The sequence below is a fragment of the Podarcis erhardii genome (assembly GCF_964252035.2).
Source record: "Podarcis erhardii genome assembly, chromosome: 1".
NCBI lineage: Eukaryota > Metazoa > Chordata > Lepidosauria > Squamata > Lacertidae > Podarcis > Podarcis erhardii.
The window spans coordinates 16,412,966-16,429,011 of record NC_138497.1 but is presented as its reverse complement, the minus strand read 5'-3'; the positions used below and the strand labels follow the sequence as shown (position 1 = coordinate 16,429,011).

General features: G+C 42.9%; 1 protein-coding gene across 1 annotated transcript in view; it reads left to right on the top strand.

The window, feature by feature from the left end:
* DYNC1H1 (dynein cytoplasmic 1 heavy chain 1) overlaps positions 1-16,046 on the top strand; it is a 58,861-nt gene that overhangs the window by 38,305 nt on the left and 4,510 nt on the right. Inside the window, exons 49-73 of the mRNA XM_081867405.1 lie at positions 113-286; positions 399-518; positions 635-755; positions 1,409-1,604; positions 2,252-2,369; positions 2,577-2,792; positions 3,326-3,538; positions 4,480-4,607; positions 5,304-5,457; positions 5,906-6,052; positions 6,147-6,297; positions 7,689-7,942; positions 8,076-8,210; positions 8,294-8,388; positions 9,678-9,852; positions 10,606-10,681; positions 11,129-11,289; positions 12,293-12,404; positions 12,493-12,553; positions 12,641-12,764; positions 13,415-13,528; positions 14,182-14,352; positions 14,712-14,929; positions 15,031-15,134; positions 15,571-15,782. Of these exons, the coding sequence (XP_081723531.1) occupies positions 113-286; positions 399-518; positions 635-755; positions 1,409-1,604; positions 2,252-2,369; positions 2,577-2,792; positions 3,326-3,538; positions 4,480-4,607; positions 5,304-5,457; positions 5,906-6,052; positions 6,147-6,297; positions 7,689-7,942; positions 8,076-8,210; positions 8,294-8,388; positions 9,678-9,852; positions 10,606-10,681; positions 11,129-11,289; positions 12,293-12,404; positions 12,493-12,553; positions 12,641-12,764; positions 13,415-13,528; positions 14,182-14,352; positions 14,712-14,929; positions 15,031-15,134; positions 15,571-15,782 (3,750 nt within the window). The remainder of the gene's footprint in view (positions 1-112; positions 287-398; positions 519-634; positions 756-1,408; positions 1,605-2,251; positions 2,370-2,576; positions 2,793-3,325; positions 3,539-4,479; positions 4,608-5,303; positions 5,458-5,905; positions 6,053-6,146; positions 6,298-7,688; positions 7,943-8,075; positions 8,211-8,293; positions 8,389-9,677; positions 9,853-10,605; positions 10,682-11,128; positions 11,290-12,292; positions 12,405-12,492; positions 12,554-12,640; positions 12,765-13,414; positions 13,529-14,181; positions 14,353-14,711; positions 14,930-15,030; positions 15,135-15,570; positions 15,783-16,046) is intronic.

Sequence of the window (16,046 nt, the reverse complement as noted above, 5' to 3'; positions counted from 1 at the left end):
GTCCTCCCACTTTTTGTGCAGCTTCTTGCAGTCCTCAAAACATTTCCTGCTTCAAAGGATATTTTAAAATACGTGCATCAGTTTTTAACACACTCTTTACCCTTTCTGGCAGGCTAACGCTCGTCTAGCCAAACGTGGTGGCAGGACAATGGCCATCACTCCTCGTCATTATTTGGACTTCATCAACCACTATGCCAATTTGTTCAATGAGAAACGGAGTGAGCTGGAAGAGCAGCAGATGCATTTGAATGTTGGTCTTAGGAAGATCAAGGAAACGGTTGACCAGGTATGAGTCTTAAGGAAAGAGCATTGGAAGAAGGAAGAAACCATTCATGACAATCCTTGGAAGTTGTCTTGAAAAGAGTTCACTGTAATTGAGAATTTGCTGTCGGTTCTAGGTAGAAGAACTTCGCCGTGACTTACGGATAAAAAGCCAGGAGCTGGAAGTCAAGAATGCAGCCGCTAATGATAAGCTGAAGAAGATGGTGAAAGATCAGCAAGAGGCAGAGAAGAAAAAGGTGAAGACCTTAAAGTCCTTTTTAGTGCATGTTGTCGCACCGAGTTGTGCCTCTTAACTCAGAGCAGATAGGGTAAGAACGGGGCTCTTGAAATGTCCTGTGTAACTTGCTTCCAGGTTATGAGCCAGGAAATCCAGGAGCAGTTGCATAAACAGCAAGAGGGCATTGCAGACAAGCAGATGAGCGTGAAGGAAGATCTGGATAAGGTGGAGCCTGCAGTCATCGAGGCTCAAAATGGTATGTGAAAGTCATCTGTTGGGCAGCTTTTCAGTGCATTCCAATCTGCTGCATGCAACAGGAACATTTTGCTGCATGCTTTCGAATATGCCCTTTATGGCTCCCCCCAAAAATCAGTGCTTTTTGGCTTGTCAGCTTAATTCTTCTGGGTAATACTTTGATCAATAATCAGGTTTGGGCTCTGATTGATTAGAAGCACAAGTAGTGCAGCTTTCCAGAATGCCAGATCATGTTGCTAGATAATCCACATTGTATATGGATGCTGTTGTCTTTAAATAAAAGGCAAAAGCATTGCCTTTCAAAAACAAAACCAAGAAGTTCATCTGCCATGAAAAGAAGTACCCAGTCTGGCTATGCCTTTGACAAAGGCTTTGAAGTTGCTTATCATAGTTTTGTGTGTTTTGAAATGGTGTTTCTGAAGGCTGAGAATCTGGGAAACATCCAGGTCATTTTCCCTTGGCTTAAAAAAAACAACAGTGGGAGATGTGCCTGGTAAATTGAGCCTTTCGTTTTTTAAATTAAAGTTGCTTTTTGCTGAAGCTTAAGAATCTTTCACACCGATCCTCAAGATTTGCTAATCATCTTGCTCTTCATTGTTTTCTCCCAAATCACGATCTTTTGTCTCCTGGCTGATTGGGCTTGCTTCTTCCTAGCTGTTAAATCAATAAAGAAACAACATCTGGTGGAGGTTCGTTCTATGGCCAACCCTCCTGCTGCCGTGAAGCTGGCGTTAGAGTCGATCTGCCTGCTCTTGGGTGAAAGCACAACTGATTGGAAACAGATCCGTTCCATCATAATGCGGGAAAACTTCATCCCAACCATTGTAAACTTTTCTGCTGAGGAGATCAGGTGAATAATTGGCAGGTTTACAGTGGCTGCTGCAGGGAACAGAAATAAATGGTTCATGAAGACTGCTGCAACACTTATTGCATGTTGCAGATAAAAAGCATACATTTTTAGGGCTCGATTTCTGCTTCAAATTAGTAAATCTCATCTTGATTCAAGGAGAACATTCTCAGAAAGAAACTCTCCATTCAGTGGATTCCATTGTGGCCAAATCTCAGTCTTGGAACCAAATTTCTTTCTCCTATTCCCAGCAGCAGCCTTCAGTGTTTGTTTTTGCATGCTGAACCCTTTTTTCCATCCCCTTAATAGCTGTGAGCTCTATAAAGAAGCAGCACCTTATTGAAGTAAGAGCTATGGGCAACCCACCTGCGGCGGTAAAACTGGCTTTAGAATCCATCTGTCTCCTGTTGGGTGAGGAGACGAATGACTGGAAAAAGATCAGGCCAGTTATTCTGAAAGATAATTTCATCACCAGCATTGTCAACTTTAATATTGAAGACATGAGGTATTTGTGTTCTATAGCTTTGCTTACCAAGGTGATGGGATAACTTGCAGGCTTAGCAATTGCATGCTGGATGGTAACACCACATTTGTCCAGATACTTTCTCAAACTCTCTCTTTCTCTCCCCACCCCCACCCCCTTATTCCAGTGATGCAATACGGGAGAAGATGAAGAAGAACTACTTGTCAAATCCAAGTTACAATTATGAAATTGTCAACAGAGCATCTTTGGCCTGCGGCCCTATGGTGAAATGGGCTATTGCACAGGTAACTTGTCTTGCGGTATTTAACTGGATTAGGATAAAATACTATAGAAGCTCAGTAGTATTTTGAAGGTGGTTTCCTGCCTCTTGCTGTTTAGCTCAGCAGGTCACTGACAATCCCATAGTGGCTTTAAAAATAACAAAGCTTTAAAACCAGAACTGTTGAAGTGTCCCAGAACTGAGTGACCTGGTGTTATGTTTCCCCCCCTAGCTGAACTATGCCGACATGTTGAAACGGGTAGAGCCCCTGAGAAACGAACTGCAGAAACTGGAGGACGATGCCAAAGACAACCAGCAGAAGGCCAACGAAGTAGAACAGATGATTAGAGACCTGGAGGCCAGCATTGCCCGCTACAAGGAAGAATATGCCGTGCTGATTTCCGAGGCTCAGGCTATTAAGGCGGATCTGGCTGCTGTGGAAGCAAAAGTGAGATAGCCGTGAATTTATCCTTGTTGCGCTTCCTTAGAAATTTGTCTGATCTTCATTTGTATATTGAAGAGAGTTTACTTATTTTGCTTCTATATTTAATACCAATAGCATAGTTAGGTAATCTATAAATTTGTCCACGTTAATAAATGCAGTATAATTTATACAATTTTAGAAGCTTTATTTAAAAATGTGTGTATCTACTTCTGTGTCTTCTGTAATAATTCCTACAGCTTGCCTAGTGCTGCATATATTCTAGGTTTTAAGGCTGCCTTTTAAGCCAAACTTGATAAGCAAACAATTTTGCTATGTTTCTTTGTTGGTGCTAGCTGTACTTTCTAATAAAAAATAAAGTTGTGGTTATGCTCCCCTTTTCCTCAGCCTCCTAGGTATTTGAAATGTGTGTTTCGTAATAGGATGCTGAAAACCTGGCCCTGTATCTGGTGCAGTTACAAATTTCTCCATGTTTTCAAAGGCAGGTAGTAATCTTCGATCCAGTTTTCGTTTAACTGTAGCAATGGTTTTACTTGCAGGTAAACCGCAGTACGGCTCTCTTGAAGAGTTTGTCTGCAGAGCGTGAAAGATGGGAGAAAACAAGTGAAACCTTCAAAAACCAGATGTCCACCATTGCAGGAGACTGCTTGCTCTCAGGAGCCTTCATCGCTTATGCTGGTTACTTTGACCAACAGATGCGTCAGAACCTGTTCACAACATGGTCTCATCACTTGCAGCAAGCAAATATTCAGGTAAAAAACTGTTCATGGGTCATAAAGACCACTGTTATTTACTTGAACTGATTAGAGCATTTCACTTTACCGTGCACCTTCCTCTTCCGTGAAGCTCAGAACAGCTTCTGCATGTTTCACACGTGGTCTCCCACCTGAGCAGCTTACAAAACCAGCTACGCTCTGCAGAACCATCATGTCCCTTCAGCCATTTTATTTTGTTCCCAGATGTCTGATGATTTTATAAAGTGGCTGGTAATATTTTTTTTTAAAAAAAAATATTTATTGAGGTTTTACAAAAGAAACACATAGATACATACAACAACAAAAAACAGAAAACAAGCATAGCAAAAAAATACAAAAAGATACACAAAAGAAAAAATACATCAAAAAAGAAAATAAAAAACACAAAAAAGAAGAAATCCAATTTTTAGCTTCATACTTATTTAACCCTCTTTCTTGACTTCCTCACATCTCCCTTTTTTGTGTTCCCCTTTACCAAATCAGATTCAGCAAATCCTTACCCTCTTTCAAATCTCATTGATAATTATATGGTTCAACCTATGGCTGATAATAAAGGGTGATGCAACATGGGTATTTTAGGATGGGATAGTTCAGTTGGTAGAGCATAAGACTCTTACTGTCAGGGTCGTGGGTTCAAGCCCCGGGTTGGGCGAAAGATTCCTGCATTGCAGGTATTTTGGACTAGATGACCCTCAGGGTTCCTTCGAATTCTACAATTCTACGAATTGTCAACACTGTTGCCATCACCTCCTTTGACTTCAAGCTCTGCCCCCACTTTGCCATAAATGGCAGTGAGTGAATATAGTCTGCAGCCAAGAGAATGCCAATGTTTGTGGGAGCCCAAAGCCATAAGTAGCACAAAGACAACTGATTGCTTCACCTAGTCACAAAAGTTTGTCAGTTCTTGGCTATGAAACAGAATGGTCCTTTCCCTACAGTTCCGTACAGACATTGCTAGGACGGAATACCTGTCCAACGCAGATGAACGCCTTCGCTGGCAAGCAAGTTCCCTACCTGCAGATGACCTGTGCACAGAAAATGCCATTATGCTCAAGCGATTTAACCGGTATTGTTGCTTTTCTTTTAATTAGTTTTGTGCGTACCAATGGCTTCTTCAGGCTAGAAAAGCTTTTCAGTGGAAGTACCATTTCAAACCTTCTGATGTGATCATTTCTGTCCAAGCTTTCTCTAGTGATTATGAGTGTTTTGGAATTGCCTGGGCTCTCGGCATTTAGATAAGAAGCCTTGTTATTTGCCAGAGGATATTGTGAATGGCCACTGGCACAGACGGCATGTGCTAGGAAAATTTTGTGGAGAAGTCTAGCATAGTCTTAAAATGAAACTTTCAAGTGGCGTCTGGCAAAACCACTGTTCTAAGAATTGCCATGCTAGATCAGATCCCTCTAACAGAGCACTCTATAGTCAGAATGGAAATTTAGAAGCTCAAAAAGGTAATGTAACTTTGAGCCCAACTATTTCAATAGTAAAGACTGGACGATATATACATACATTACGTACAACACTCATAATTTCTGAAGTAAAAATTATTCCAGGCCCCTATTTGGTATCTGCGGCATATCAAAATACAAACTAAAGGCTTTCAAAATACTTGAAGGACACCTAGTATAGCCAATTGTAAACTTTTTATCTGTTCCATGAATCCATAAATTGAAAGTGCTTCTTCCGTTAATATATGTTGAACAAATCTCTTCCTCCTGGGCTCTCTGAATTTTAAATAACGTTCCACCAATTACCTTTTTAGGTATCCCCTGATTATTGACCCCTCTGGGCAAGCTACAGAGTTCATCATGAATGAATATAAGGACCGTAAGATCACTCGTACCAGCTTTCTGGATGATGCTTTTAGGAAGAATTTGGAGAGCGCCTTGCGATTTGGTAATCCTCTGCTTGTCCAGGTTAGTTCTGTGCATATATTTTTTTTTATAACCAGCACAAGTTTCGAATGAGTTGTTGAAACAAATATTGTGTAACTTGAATAAAAGGGCTTCAGAAAAGCTGAAAGATAAGCACTTCACATAATATCAGAAAGACCACGATCAAGATCCCAGGAACTGTAACATTAGTTCCATGAGCCCAAGGGGATTTGGACTTAGCACTGTGTGGAAAACAGCTTTGGAAACTTGGGGAGAGACTCTTCAAAAGGCAGCTTGTAATACAGCATGGGAATTTGTGGTTCTAATTAAAACGAGAGATCTCAATGGGTTTAAACTCTTGGGTGTGCCTAAAAGCAACTTTTGGAGTCCCAGCCTATATCTGGGTTGCTTTTTAGAACCAACTCCAGAGTTGAAGGGAAGTACAATTCTTAATACTTAAATTATTTCCCCTTTCTGAATGCTTGCCCAGGATGTGGAGAGCTATGACCCTGTGCTGAACCCTGTGCTGAACCGTGAAGTCCGTAGAACTGGAGGCCGAGTTCTTATTACCCTGGGAGATCAGGATATTGATTTGTCTCCATCGTTCGTCATTTTCCTCTCCACCAGAGATCCAACGGTAAGCAAGAAACTTGATTTATCTGCCCATCAGTTGGTGGGAGTGGAAGGGAAAGGAGATTCAATGTAAAAGGTGACTATGCTCTGTTCGGTAGGTTGAGTTTCCACCAGATCTCTGCTCCCGCGTGACGTTCGTCAACTTCACAGTAACTCGCAGCAGCTTACAGAGCCAGTGTCTGAATGAAGTATTGAAAGCTGAAAGGCCAGATGTGGATGAGAAGCGCTCTGATCTCCTCAAACTTCAAGGTACAGTATTGGAAGGAATCGGATCCCAGATGGGACTTACTACTGTCGGTGGGCCTTAAAACAAACTAGAGATACTTGCAGAATCTCCCTCTGCTGCATTCTGACCCAGATTGTATAGTTCTGCACACACACAGGTATGTTCAGTGCTTTTTTTCTGGGCGTACGCAGGGGTATGCATACCCCTAACATTTTGTGAATCTTAAGTTTTGCCTCATTGAGAGGCAGTATTTCAATACGAGTAGGAAAATAAGAGTACCCCTAAACCTTTTTTTATAGAAAAAAAGCACTGGGTATGTTCACTAGAATGTCAGAATCTCATTCTTTCACGGGTGCATTTTCCAGCATCTTTCAAGCTGAGGGAGATTTCTGTTACTTTATTTTTAATGTTTTCAAGCCAATGACACAAAGGACTCTGCTATACAGTTGCAAACAGAACGTTTTAAGTGCATTACAGTCATACCATGGGTTACGAACGCTGCGGGTTGCGCGTTTTCGGGTTGCGGACCGTGCCAAACCCAGAAGTACTGGAATGGGTTACTTCCGGGTTTCGGTGCATGCGCAAAATGACGCAGAATCACACGTGTGCGCAGACGCAGCGCTGTGGCTTGAGAACATGCCTCCTGCAAGGATCACTTTCCCAACCCAAGGTATGACTGTATACAAATGTGACACTAGATGGCGAGCTTATGGCAAATTCAATATAAAACATTTCATTAAAAAAGCATTTGCACAGCGTTTTTTATGTGTCTAGAGTCCACCCAATGAGTTGAATTAGAAAATGAAGTGCCTCATCACTGACATATATTAAATGTTTATTTGTAATTGTACAAATATTTGAATAAAAACGTGGCTTTTATAATCTTAAAAACCTAGAATTGCAGGATGTGGGGGTTACTCTGCAACCTCTTCAATTTCATTCAAGGACCCAAAAGTGAGGGACTTTACATTTTTAAATAGTCTTGTGAGGGCAATCTGTTACCAGCCTTCTGAAATCCGATTGATTGGAACCCAAGGGATATCGGCTTGGATCCAATGGAGGCCGCTGAATTCTTCAGGCTTCCCCATTCCACTCTGGCCTGCCTCATGCTATTCCAGGGAGTTCCTCAACCTTCAAAACAACTTGCCAGGGGCACAGGGAGCTGTAGTGAGTGGAAGGAGCCAGGAAAACCCCCATTGTGCAGGTGACTCTGGGTCTGACCTGTCATTTTCATAACAACTGTGGAAGTGAAACTGATGGAATCTGTTCACCCTTAAAGAAGCCTAATTAAATTAAGGACTGGGCTGATGTTGCTCTGTGGCTGAAAACAATTTCCGGGGGATGTTGCAGAGTCCTTGGATTCTCGTGGTGTATAGCTTGAACTGTCCTTAAGGCTTTTTTCCTCTACCCAAAGGTGAATTCCAGCTGCGTCTGCGGCAGTTAGAGAAGTCGCTTCTCCAAGCCCTCAATGAAGTGAAGGGTCGGATCTTGGATGACGACACCATCATTACTACACTGGAGAACCTCAAGAAAGAGGCGGCTGAGGTCACCAGGAAAGTTGAAGAAACTGATATTGTCATGCAGGAAGTGGAGACTGTGTCTCAGCAGTATCTCCCACTTTCTACTGCCTGTAGCAGCATCTATTTCACAATGGAGTCACTAAAACAGGTACAAAAGCACGACTGCCTTGCCTTGCCGCCTTCTACCTGTTAGCCATGTTTGTTGCACAACATGATAAGATGCCACAGGTACAGAAGCGGCTTGTTTTTGCTGCTGTGTGACTGTGTTTTTCCCTCTTTAGATACACTTCTTGTACCAGTACTCCCTCCAGTTTTTCCTGGATATCTATCACAATGTCTTGTACGAGAACCCAAATCTGAAGGGGATAACGGACCATACCCAGCGTCTTTCCATCATCACAAAGGATCTCTTCCAGGTTCGGAAAAGCCATATCAAGTTAAAACAGTTCCATGTTATCAGTAGGAGATGAAACTAACCTTTCTTGTTTTGCACCGATAGGTTGCTTTCAACAGAGTCGCACGTGGCATGCTGCATCAGGATCACATAACCTTCGCTATGCTGTTGGCCAGAATAAAACTGAAAGGCACTATTGGGTAAGCATACAATTCTCCCTTTTTCAATAGGTGGCCCAGTCTTCAGACTCTTACAAATGTAGGCTGTGTAGTGGCAGTTCTTTAAAAGTAAGGCATACCCTGCCTTTTTGCAAAGGTGGCATTTGTAAAATCAACGCAGTACAGCCTAATAAACCACAAAGGAAGTTTACAAAAAGGTAAGTCAATATAATCAAGAAAGATTCATAACCCTACTTTAAAACATACAAAAATTAAAATACTAAAACAGATTAAAATTGCCTCCACTTTCTGGGTAGGCCTGGAATGTTTTTAGCAGGTGCTGAAAATATCAATAGTCAGGGAGTTCCAAAGTACAGACGTTGGCTTATTAAACAATCGAGTTCTTACAAATGAGGAATGAGTATTAGGTGGCAGTTCTAGTAGTGCCGAGCCGCCGATCATAGCAATCCAATGGGCCCATGTGGGGTAAGGTGATCTTGTAGGTAAACTTTTCCCACGTTGTTCTGTATATATTATTTTTTTATTTTGACAAAGCAGTAGTAGTAGTAGTAGTAATAATGAAGATGATGATGATGATGTGCACCCCACCCCAAGACCATTCCATTGTAACTATCCAACTTCCCAAAATTTCAACACCTCTTGCGATGGTTTGACCCTTTTCCGTTTTAACAGTACAAATTCTACAAACAGCCTTCCATATCTCCTCCAAATCATTTCTTCTGCATATTCCTCATCTTACCTTAATAGCACATGCCAATTTATCATTAACAGCTATATCCCACACCTCTTTGTACCATTCTTCCATTCTATATTCTGCTTGCCCCTTCCACTTCCTAGCTATAATAACTCGTGCAGCTGTCAATAAATTTGTGAGCAAGTCCTTCATAGCCTGTGTACCTTCCACCTCATCGTAAATTGATGATAATGCTAGCTCTGGACTTTCGGTCAGCTTTAACCCAGTGATTTCTGTTAAACACCCTTTGCCAAAAAAATTGTACATATTTATACCTACACCACATGTGAACATAATTCTCCGTTTCCTGGCATCCCCTCCAACATAACACTGAATATTCCTTGTTTATTTGATTTAATCTGACTGGTGTTAAATACCATCTCCAGATTAATTTATAATAATTAATTTTTATCCTTATAGATAACATTTTCAAAGTGCGTCTCTCCCATATTTTTCCCCAACTTTGACTATTTACCTGCTCCCATGTTCTTAAGGGCTGAAAATACTACTGCTTTTGTCCATGAGCACAAATAGTGAATTGTTCTCTAACGAGCTCTTCCTTTGTTGCCAATTGCAGGGAGCCTACCTATGATGCAGAATTCCAGCATTTCTTGAGAGGGAAGGAAATAGTACTCAGCAGCACACCTCTCCCCAAGATCAGTGGCCTGACTGTGGAGCAACTGGAAGCCATGATGAGGTTGAGTTGCCTTCCTGCCTTTAAGGATCTGGTCTCCAAAGTCAAAGCTGATGATGTGAGTACTGTCGTCAAACAAAGCTGCCAAACTGAAATTAAAAATGAATTGCTGGTGCAATGGGAGACGGCCTTATTGATACCGAAGCCTTGACATTATCTTTATTGGGAACCCTTAACATGTGGCAGGGATGTGGGTGGCGCTGTGGTCTAAACCACAGAGCCTAGGGCTTGCCGATCGGAAGGTCGGTGGTTCAAATCCCCGCGATGGGGTGAGCTCCCGTTGCTCGGTCCCTGCTCCTGCCAACCTAGCAGTTCGAAAGCACGTCAAAGTGAAAGTAGATAAATAGGAAGGTAAACGACATTTCCATGCGCTGCTCTTGTTCGCCAGAAGCGGCTTAGTCATGCTGACCACATGACCCGGAAGCTGTACGCCAGCTCCCTCAGCCAATAAAGCGAGATGAGTGCCGCAACCCCAGAGTCAGCCATGACTGGACCTAACGGTCAGGGGTCACTTTACCTTTACTAACATGTGGCACTTGTTCCTTGTGCTGAGAATTTGTAGAGGGGAGGACAAATGTGTTTCACTTCCATGCTTACTGCTTCCAGTACATGGACTGGGTAGCTAAAGCTGCCTGATCGATGTATTGTACAACATCAACTTTAATATGTAGTAGTGATATAGGTGCTGTTTCTCCATGTCAGTCTCCCACCCCAACCCACCCACCCCCCCCACAGACACACTCTTAATAACTTCATTGTGGTCTTTGGTCTAACACAAGGTTCCTGTTCTTTATCTCCACCTGATTCACAGCAATTCTGCATTTGGCTGGACAGCAGCTCACCAGAGCAGACTGTGCCGTATATTTGGACAGAGGACAAACCTGCAAGTAAGTGGAAAACTCCATTTCTGGATCAGTTTAAGTATATTTGGAGAAAAGGCAATGCAGGTGCGTGTGGAGATTTATTCCACTGCTCTGGGGAAAGATGCTTCAGTGTTACGTGCACAAGGCATCTATTGGAGTTGGCCATTTGTCTGCCTTTGGTGGTGGCAAGTAGTGATTGTCCCCTGGCAACACCTACAACTGAAATACCATGTGAATTGGCTGCAAGTATGCACGCCGTATTCGTGGTCAGAAACTGAGGACCGTTGTCATGTGCTTTGTCCTGAGGACATCCAAGGTAGCTTATGGGCTTCTAGGGTTCAGTCACTGTCTCTATTCCCCTACTGGGAAGAGTTGGTCTTAGAAGACGCATACTCCCTCAGTCCTCCTTTGCAAGGCCTTTTACCTGACCACTTTTAACCCCCCCTTTTTCTCTCTCTCTCTTTTGCTCAGCAACCATTGGGCAGGCCGTCCATCGCTTGCTCCTGATCCAGGCTTTCCGTCCTGATCGCTTACTGGCAATGGCACATCATTTTGTTTCCACAAACCTTGGAGAAAGCTTTATGTCTATTATGGAGCAGCCCTTGGACCTGGCACACATTGTTGATACGGAGGCAAGTCGGCATTTTAAGTCACACCCGTTCCGTTCCACAGAACCTTAGGGGGAACTTCTGCAGGCATGCTGCTTAAACTCTCTCCGTTTTGTTTAGACCACTTCTGTACTGCTTAATATAAAAAACAAATCTATGTGATGTACAGGAAGCTAAAGCAGCAACAGCAGACAGCTTAAATGGCACAGATTTTAGAAAAATGCACAATATTACACTAATACAAATTACTAATAAATATAGGCCAGTGTCAATTCCTTCTCCTTCTGAAATACGTCCTGACCTCTCACTCAGGGCCCAGAGAAACTCACAAAAAAGAACCTCCTGACATCACCCTACTCTAAACTTGTTTTTATGGGCAGGCACCAAGGCAGATGGAGTTTCCTCAGGCTGCCAGCCGCTGTGTCCCAGTCGGCTGCAGTTCTTGCAGCCCTGCTTCCTCCTCTTGTAATTTCCAAGGTGGTTTTATGTGGCATTACAACATGCCTTTTTCTAAAAGGTTGACTCTAGTTCTGCGTGCCTGTGGGGAGTTCAGGCTTCTGAATCTTAAAACAGCAGTGCCCAGCGCCGCGTAGCATAAACACTGTTGAAACTTTGCAGACTTTTCAGGAGCAGTCTGTGATACGGCTCAGGTTTTGCTGCTCAAACAAAGCCCCACTTTCTAGGACGCCCAGCACACCTCAAGTAGAACTTTGGATCTCAGCCTATATTGGAAAACGGGGGTTTGATTTGAACCTCGACCTACCTTAAATGCCCATAAGTCAGCAGGAATGTAAAGAAAGAGAGGGGTCTGTTTGGAAATGTGCAAGGCATTCCACTCCTTTTATTCCTGAGTGCTGTTGCAATCCCGTGCACTTATGCGGCTGTTCCCTTCCCTGTGCTGCCGAAACATGAGAAAAGTAATGATCAGCTCCTGTGGGTGTTGAAAAAAGCAAACCTGTTTTGTCCTATAACTACCTAATTCCTTTACCTTTTTCCTTTCCCCCGCCCCACCCTTCTTGGATTTTAGGTGAAGCCTAATACTCCTGTGCTGATGTGCTCAGTGCCCGGCTATGATGCCAGTGGGCGTGTTGAAGACCTTGCTGCCGAGCAAAACACACAGATCACCTCTATTGCTATCGGTGAGACTTTTGGGCATCCTTGTCACTCCAAATGCTGCTGAAGGTAGCTTTAAACTCTGCCTCTAAATTGTAAACTTCGTGTTTGCAGGTTCCGCTGAAGGATTTAACCAAGCTGACAAGGCAATCAATACAGCAGTGAAGTCTGGCAGGTAGGCTCTGCTCTGTTTACTCTGGCATTGTACAAATAAGTATACCGGAACTTCTTAATCCATTTTTTAAAAAACCATTTATTCTAGATGGGTCATGCTAAAGAATGTCCACCTGGCGCCTGGATGGCTGATGCAGCTGGAAAAGAAGCTACATTCTCTTCAGCCTCATGCCTGCTTCAGACTCTTCCTTACAATGGAGATAAATCCAAAAGTAAGCAGCTCAGAAGCAAAATCCTAGTCATTACCTGGATCTTTGCAAGCCTTTTCTTTCTGCTTCTGTTGTTTCTGGGAGAAGGGTGCCGCCTTAAAACAGACACACAGAGATAGTATTCCCCCCACCCCACCCGTGAGTTCTCTGTCCAGCCTTTTTAAAAATCCATTAACCTTCTCCTCACTAAAGTCACCGTAATGGCAATGAATAGAAAATAATAAATTAACTTTTATGCAGATTTTTTAAAAAAAGTTTTATTTAAATAAACTACAATGTTTTTATTTAAATAAAACCTCAACGTGGTTTTTTGAGTGTCTTAATACATTACCTCAGTAAATGAGGACAAAAGCAAATACAAAATGAAAAATGTCTAGATGTTCTTTATCCTCCCCTCCATTCTCTTCTGTTGGTATTGCAATGAGGCTCTGGCATTTGTTCTGTACCAGCTGCCGGTGGGTGGCTTCTGTTTATTATTATTATTATTGTTGTTGTTATTATTATTAAAAACATGAAGATACTTCTTGACACTAGAAGTATGACTCTTACTAAGGTTCAGCATGAATTTGAGCTGGCGTAGTCATTTTGCAGAGGTCTGGGAAAGAGGAGGACATCTTTTAGTGCATAATTGTGGGGCTTATTCTGTGTTTTAGGTGCCTGTGAACTTGCTGAGGGCTGGGAGAATCTTTGTGTTTGAACCACCCCCTGGGGTAAAGGCCAACATGTTGAGAACCTTCAGCAGCATTCCAGTGTCCAGAATGTGCAAGGTAAACTGTCTTGATGATTATAAACAGATCCTAGTTAGCCAAAGCGTTAGTGGGACAGCATATGGTGGTTCCCAAAAGTGCTAGTTGGGGGCAGGGGGAGGATCCATCAGAGTTTAGTTTAGAGCCCACCTATTACCACCTAAAAGGGAGTGTCAGTCACTCATTAATTCTTGCATTGGAAAGATCATCCTCTGCTGGCCTTTTGACCATTCATTGATTTAAATGAAATAAGGTGAAGCTCCTCCCAGGCTATGTTTCCTCAACGCCAACCTTGCAGAGAGAATGGTGCTGATGGGAGAAGACAGTGCAGAGCTTTAGTAAGCCCTCTAGCCTGCACAAAGTAGACAAACATTGAGGCAGTCTTTCTGAGGCAACCTAAACATGTAATATCCACAACGACCAGGCCATCTATTCTGACTTTATGTCCAAATGCAATACCTTGTCTTCACTAGCACAGTCCTAAGGCTGCCTACTGTGCCTGTTTGCTTTGGCAAACTTGCTCCAGGAGGTTTTCCTGTAACTCCACAAGATTAAAAAAAAAAATGTACCAAGTAAGGACAAGGGTTTATTCCTCGTAATCTCAAGCGTGCAGTTTTTCTCTTGAATGCAATGTAAGAAGAAGAAAAATCATTTTTCTCCTCTCTCCTCCCTAGTCACCAAATGAGCGCGCTCGTCTCTATTTCCTTCTTGCTTGGTTCCATGCCATCATTCAAGAGCGTCTCCGATATGCTCCTCTCGGCTGGTCAAAAAAATACGAGTTTGGTGAATCTGATCTAAGATCTGCGTGTGATACGGTGGATACATGGCTGGATGACACAGCAAAGGTAAGTGAAGTTGCAGGCGTTCCACTTTCCCACTCTGTCTTAAAGGGAACGTGGCTGGACTGCTTTCATGAAGGACAAGTAATTTGTAACAAGTAGGCAAAGCACATTCATAAAACTTATTCATATCCTGCCTTTCCTCAATGGGAGCTCAAGGCAGCATGCATGGTAAGTAAAGCTAAATACTGAATAACTTGTCCAAGATCAGCAAATGGCTACGCTAAGCAGGATTTTGAAACCTGGGTCTTCCAACATGGTGACCAGCCTACCACACTGGTTCTTAATTTGTAATAATATTGGCTTTGTAAACTTTTACTGGCCTTAAGCTACCTCCATTACAACAAAACTGTCTACCCCTCCAGGGCCGCCAGAATATCTCTCCTGACAAGATCCCCTGGTCTGCGCTGAAGACCCTGATGGCTCAGTCAATTTACGGAGGACGCATTGATAACGAATTTGACCAGCGTTTATTGAACAGTTTCCTGGAGCGCCTCTTCACCACTTCAAGTTTTGACAGTGAATTCAAATTGGCCTGCAAGGTTGACGGTCATAAAGACATCCAGATGCCAGATGGAATCAGGTACTTAAGTTCAGCCTTTAGTAGTAAGCCTGGGCCAGGTTGGCTCAAACTGCTCAGTGCTATGGACCACGTGGTCATTACCTGACGTTTTGTCTCGACAGGCGTGAAGAATTTGTCCAGTGGGTTGAGTTGCTGCCAGATACGCAAACACCATCCTGGCTCGGGCTGCCAAACAATGCCGAGAAGGTTCTTCTCACCACCCAGGGTAAAAAATGCTTCACTTCAGTAGTTCACTGTAAACCGGAGTCTAAACAATATTTGCTAAACCACACAAGATTCTCTAAAGAAGCTTGCAAATGTTGCATCCGTTACAACGGAATTAGCTCGGTTTAAAAAAATTAACGGCTTAGTGCAACATGAATCTCATGAACCAAATTTAGCCAGATAGGGATGTTGAAGTGTTGCAGCAGGAATGAATCCTGAAAGCCAAGACTTTACTCACAACCTAGTCAGCTGAAGTTGTCGAGACCACACTTTGAGGATATGTGGCTGAATGTTATTTGTGAACCGACTAATAGCACACGATCAAATTCCTAAATTATATGCAGGGCTTTCAAAGCTCAAGTTTGGATTAAAGTTAGCCTGCTTACAGCTAGCACACATATGTTCATCTTTAACCTTTAACACCGTGTACATTTCAGGTATTGATATGATCAGTAAAATGCTGAAAATGCAAATGCTAGAAGATGAGGATGACTTGGCCTATGCTGAGACCGAGAAGAAGGCACGGACAGACTCCACTTCGGATGGTCGGCCAGCTTGGATGCGAACACTGCACACCACGGCTTCCAACTGGCTCCACCTCATCCCACAAACACTGAACCACCTGAAACGCACTGTGGAAAATATCAAGGTGGGACACGCAACCAAGTATGTACAGCAGAGCTGGGGAACTTGTTCTGGCCAGATTCTGCTGGACCACAACTCCCATAATCCCTAGCCTTTGCCATGCTGGCTGGAGCTGATGAGAGGTAGAATCCAACCATATATGGAAGGCCACAGGTTCCCCAGCCCTGATGTAGGGCGAATGTTTGCAAAATCATATTAATACTGTCTTTGATGATGGCAGTGATACTTAATTGACAAAATTGTCGTGGTTTCAAAAATCAAAATGTGT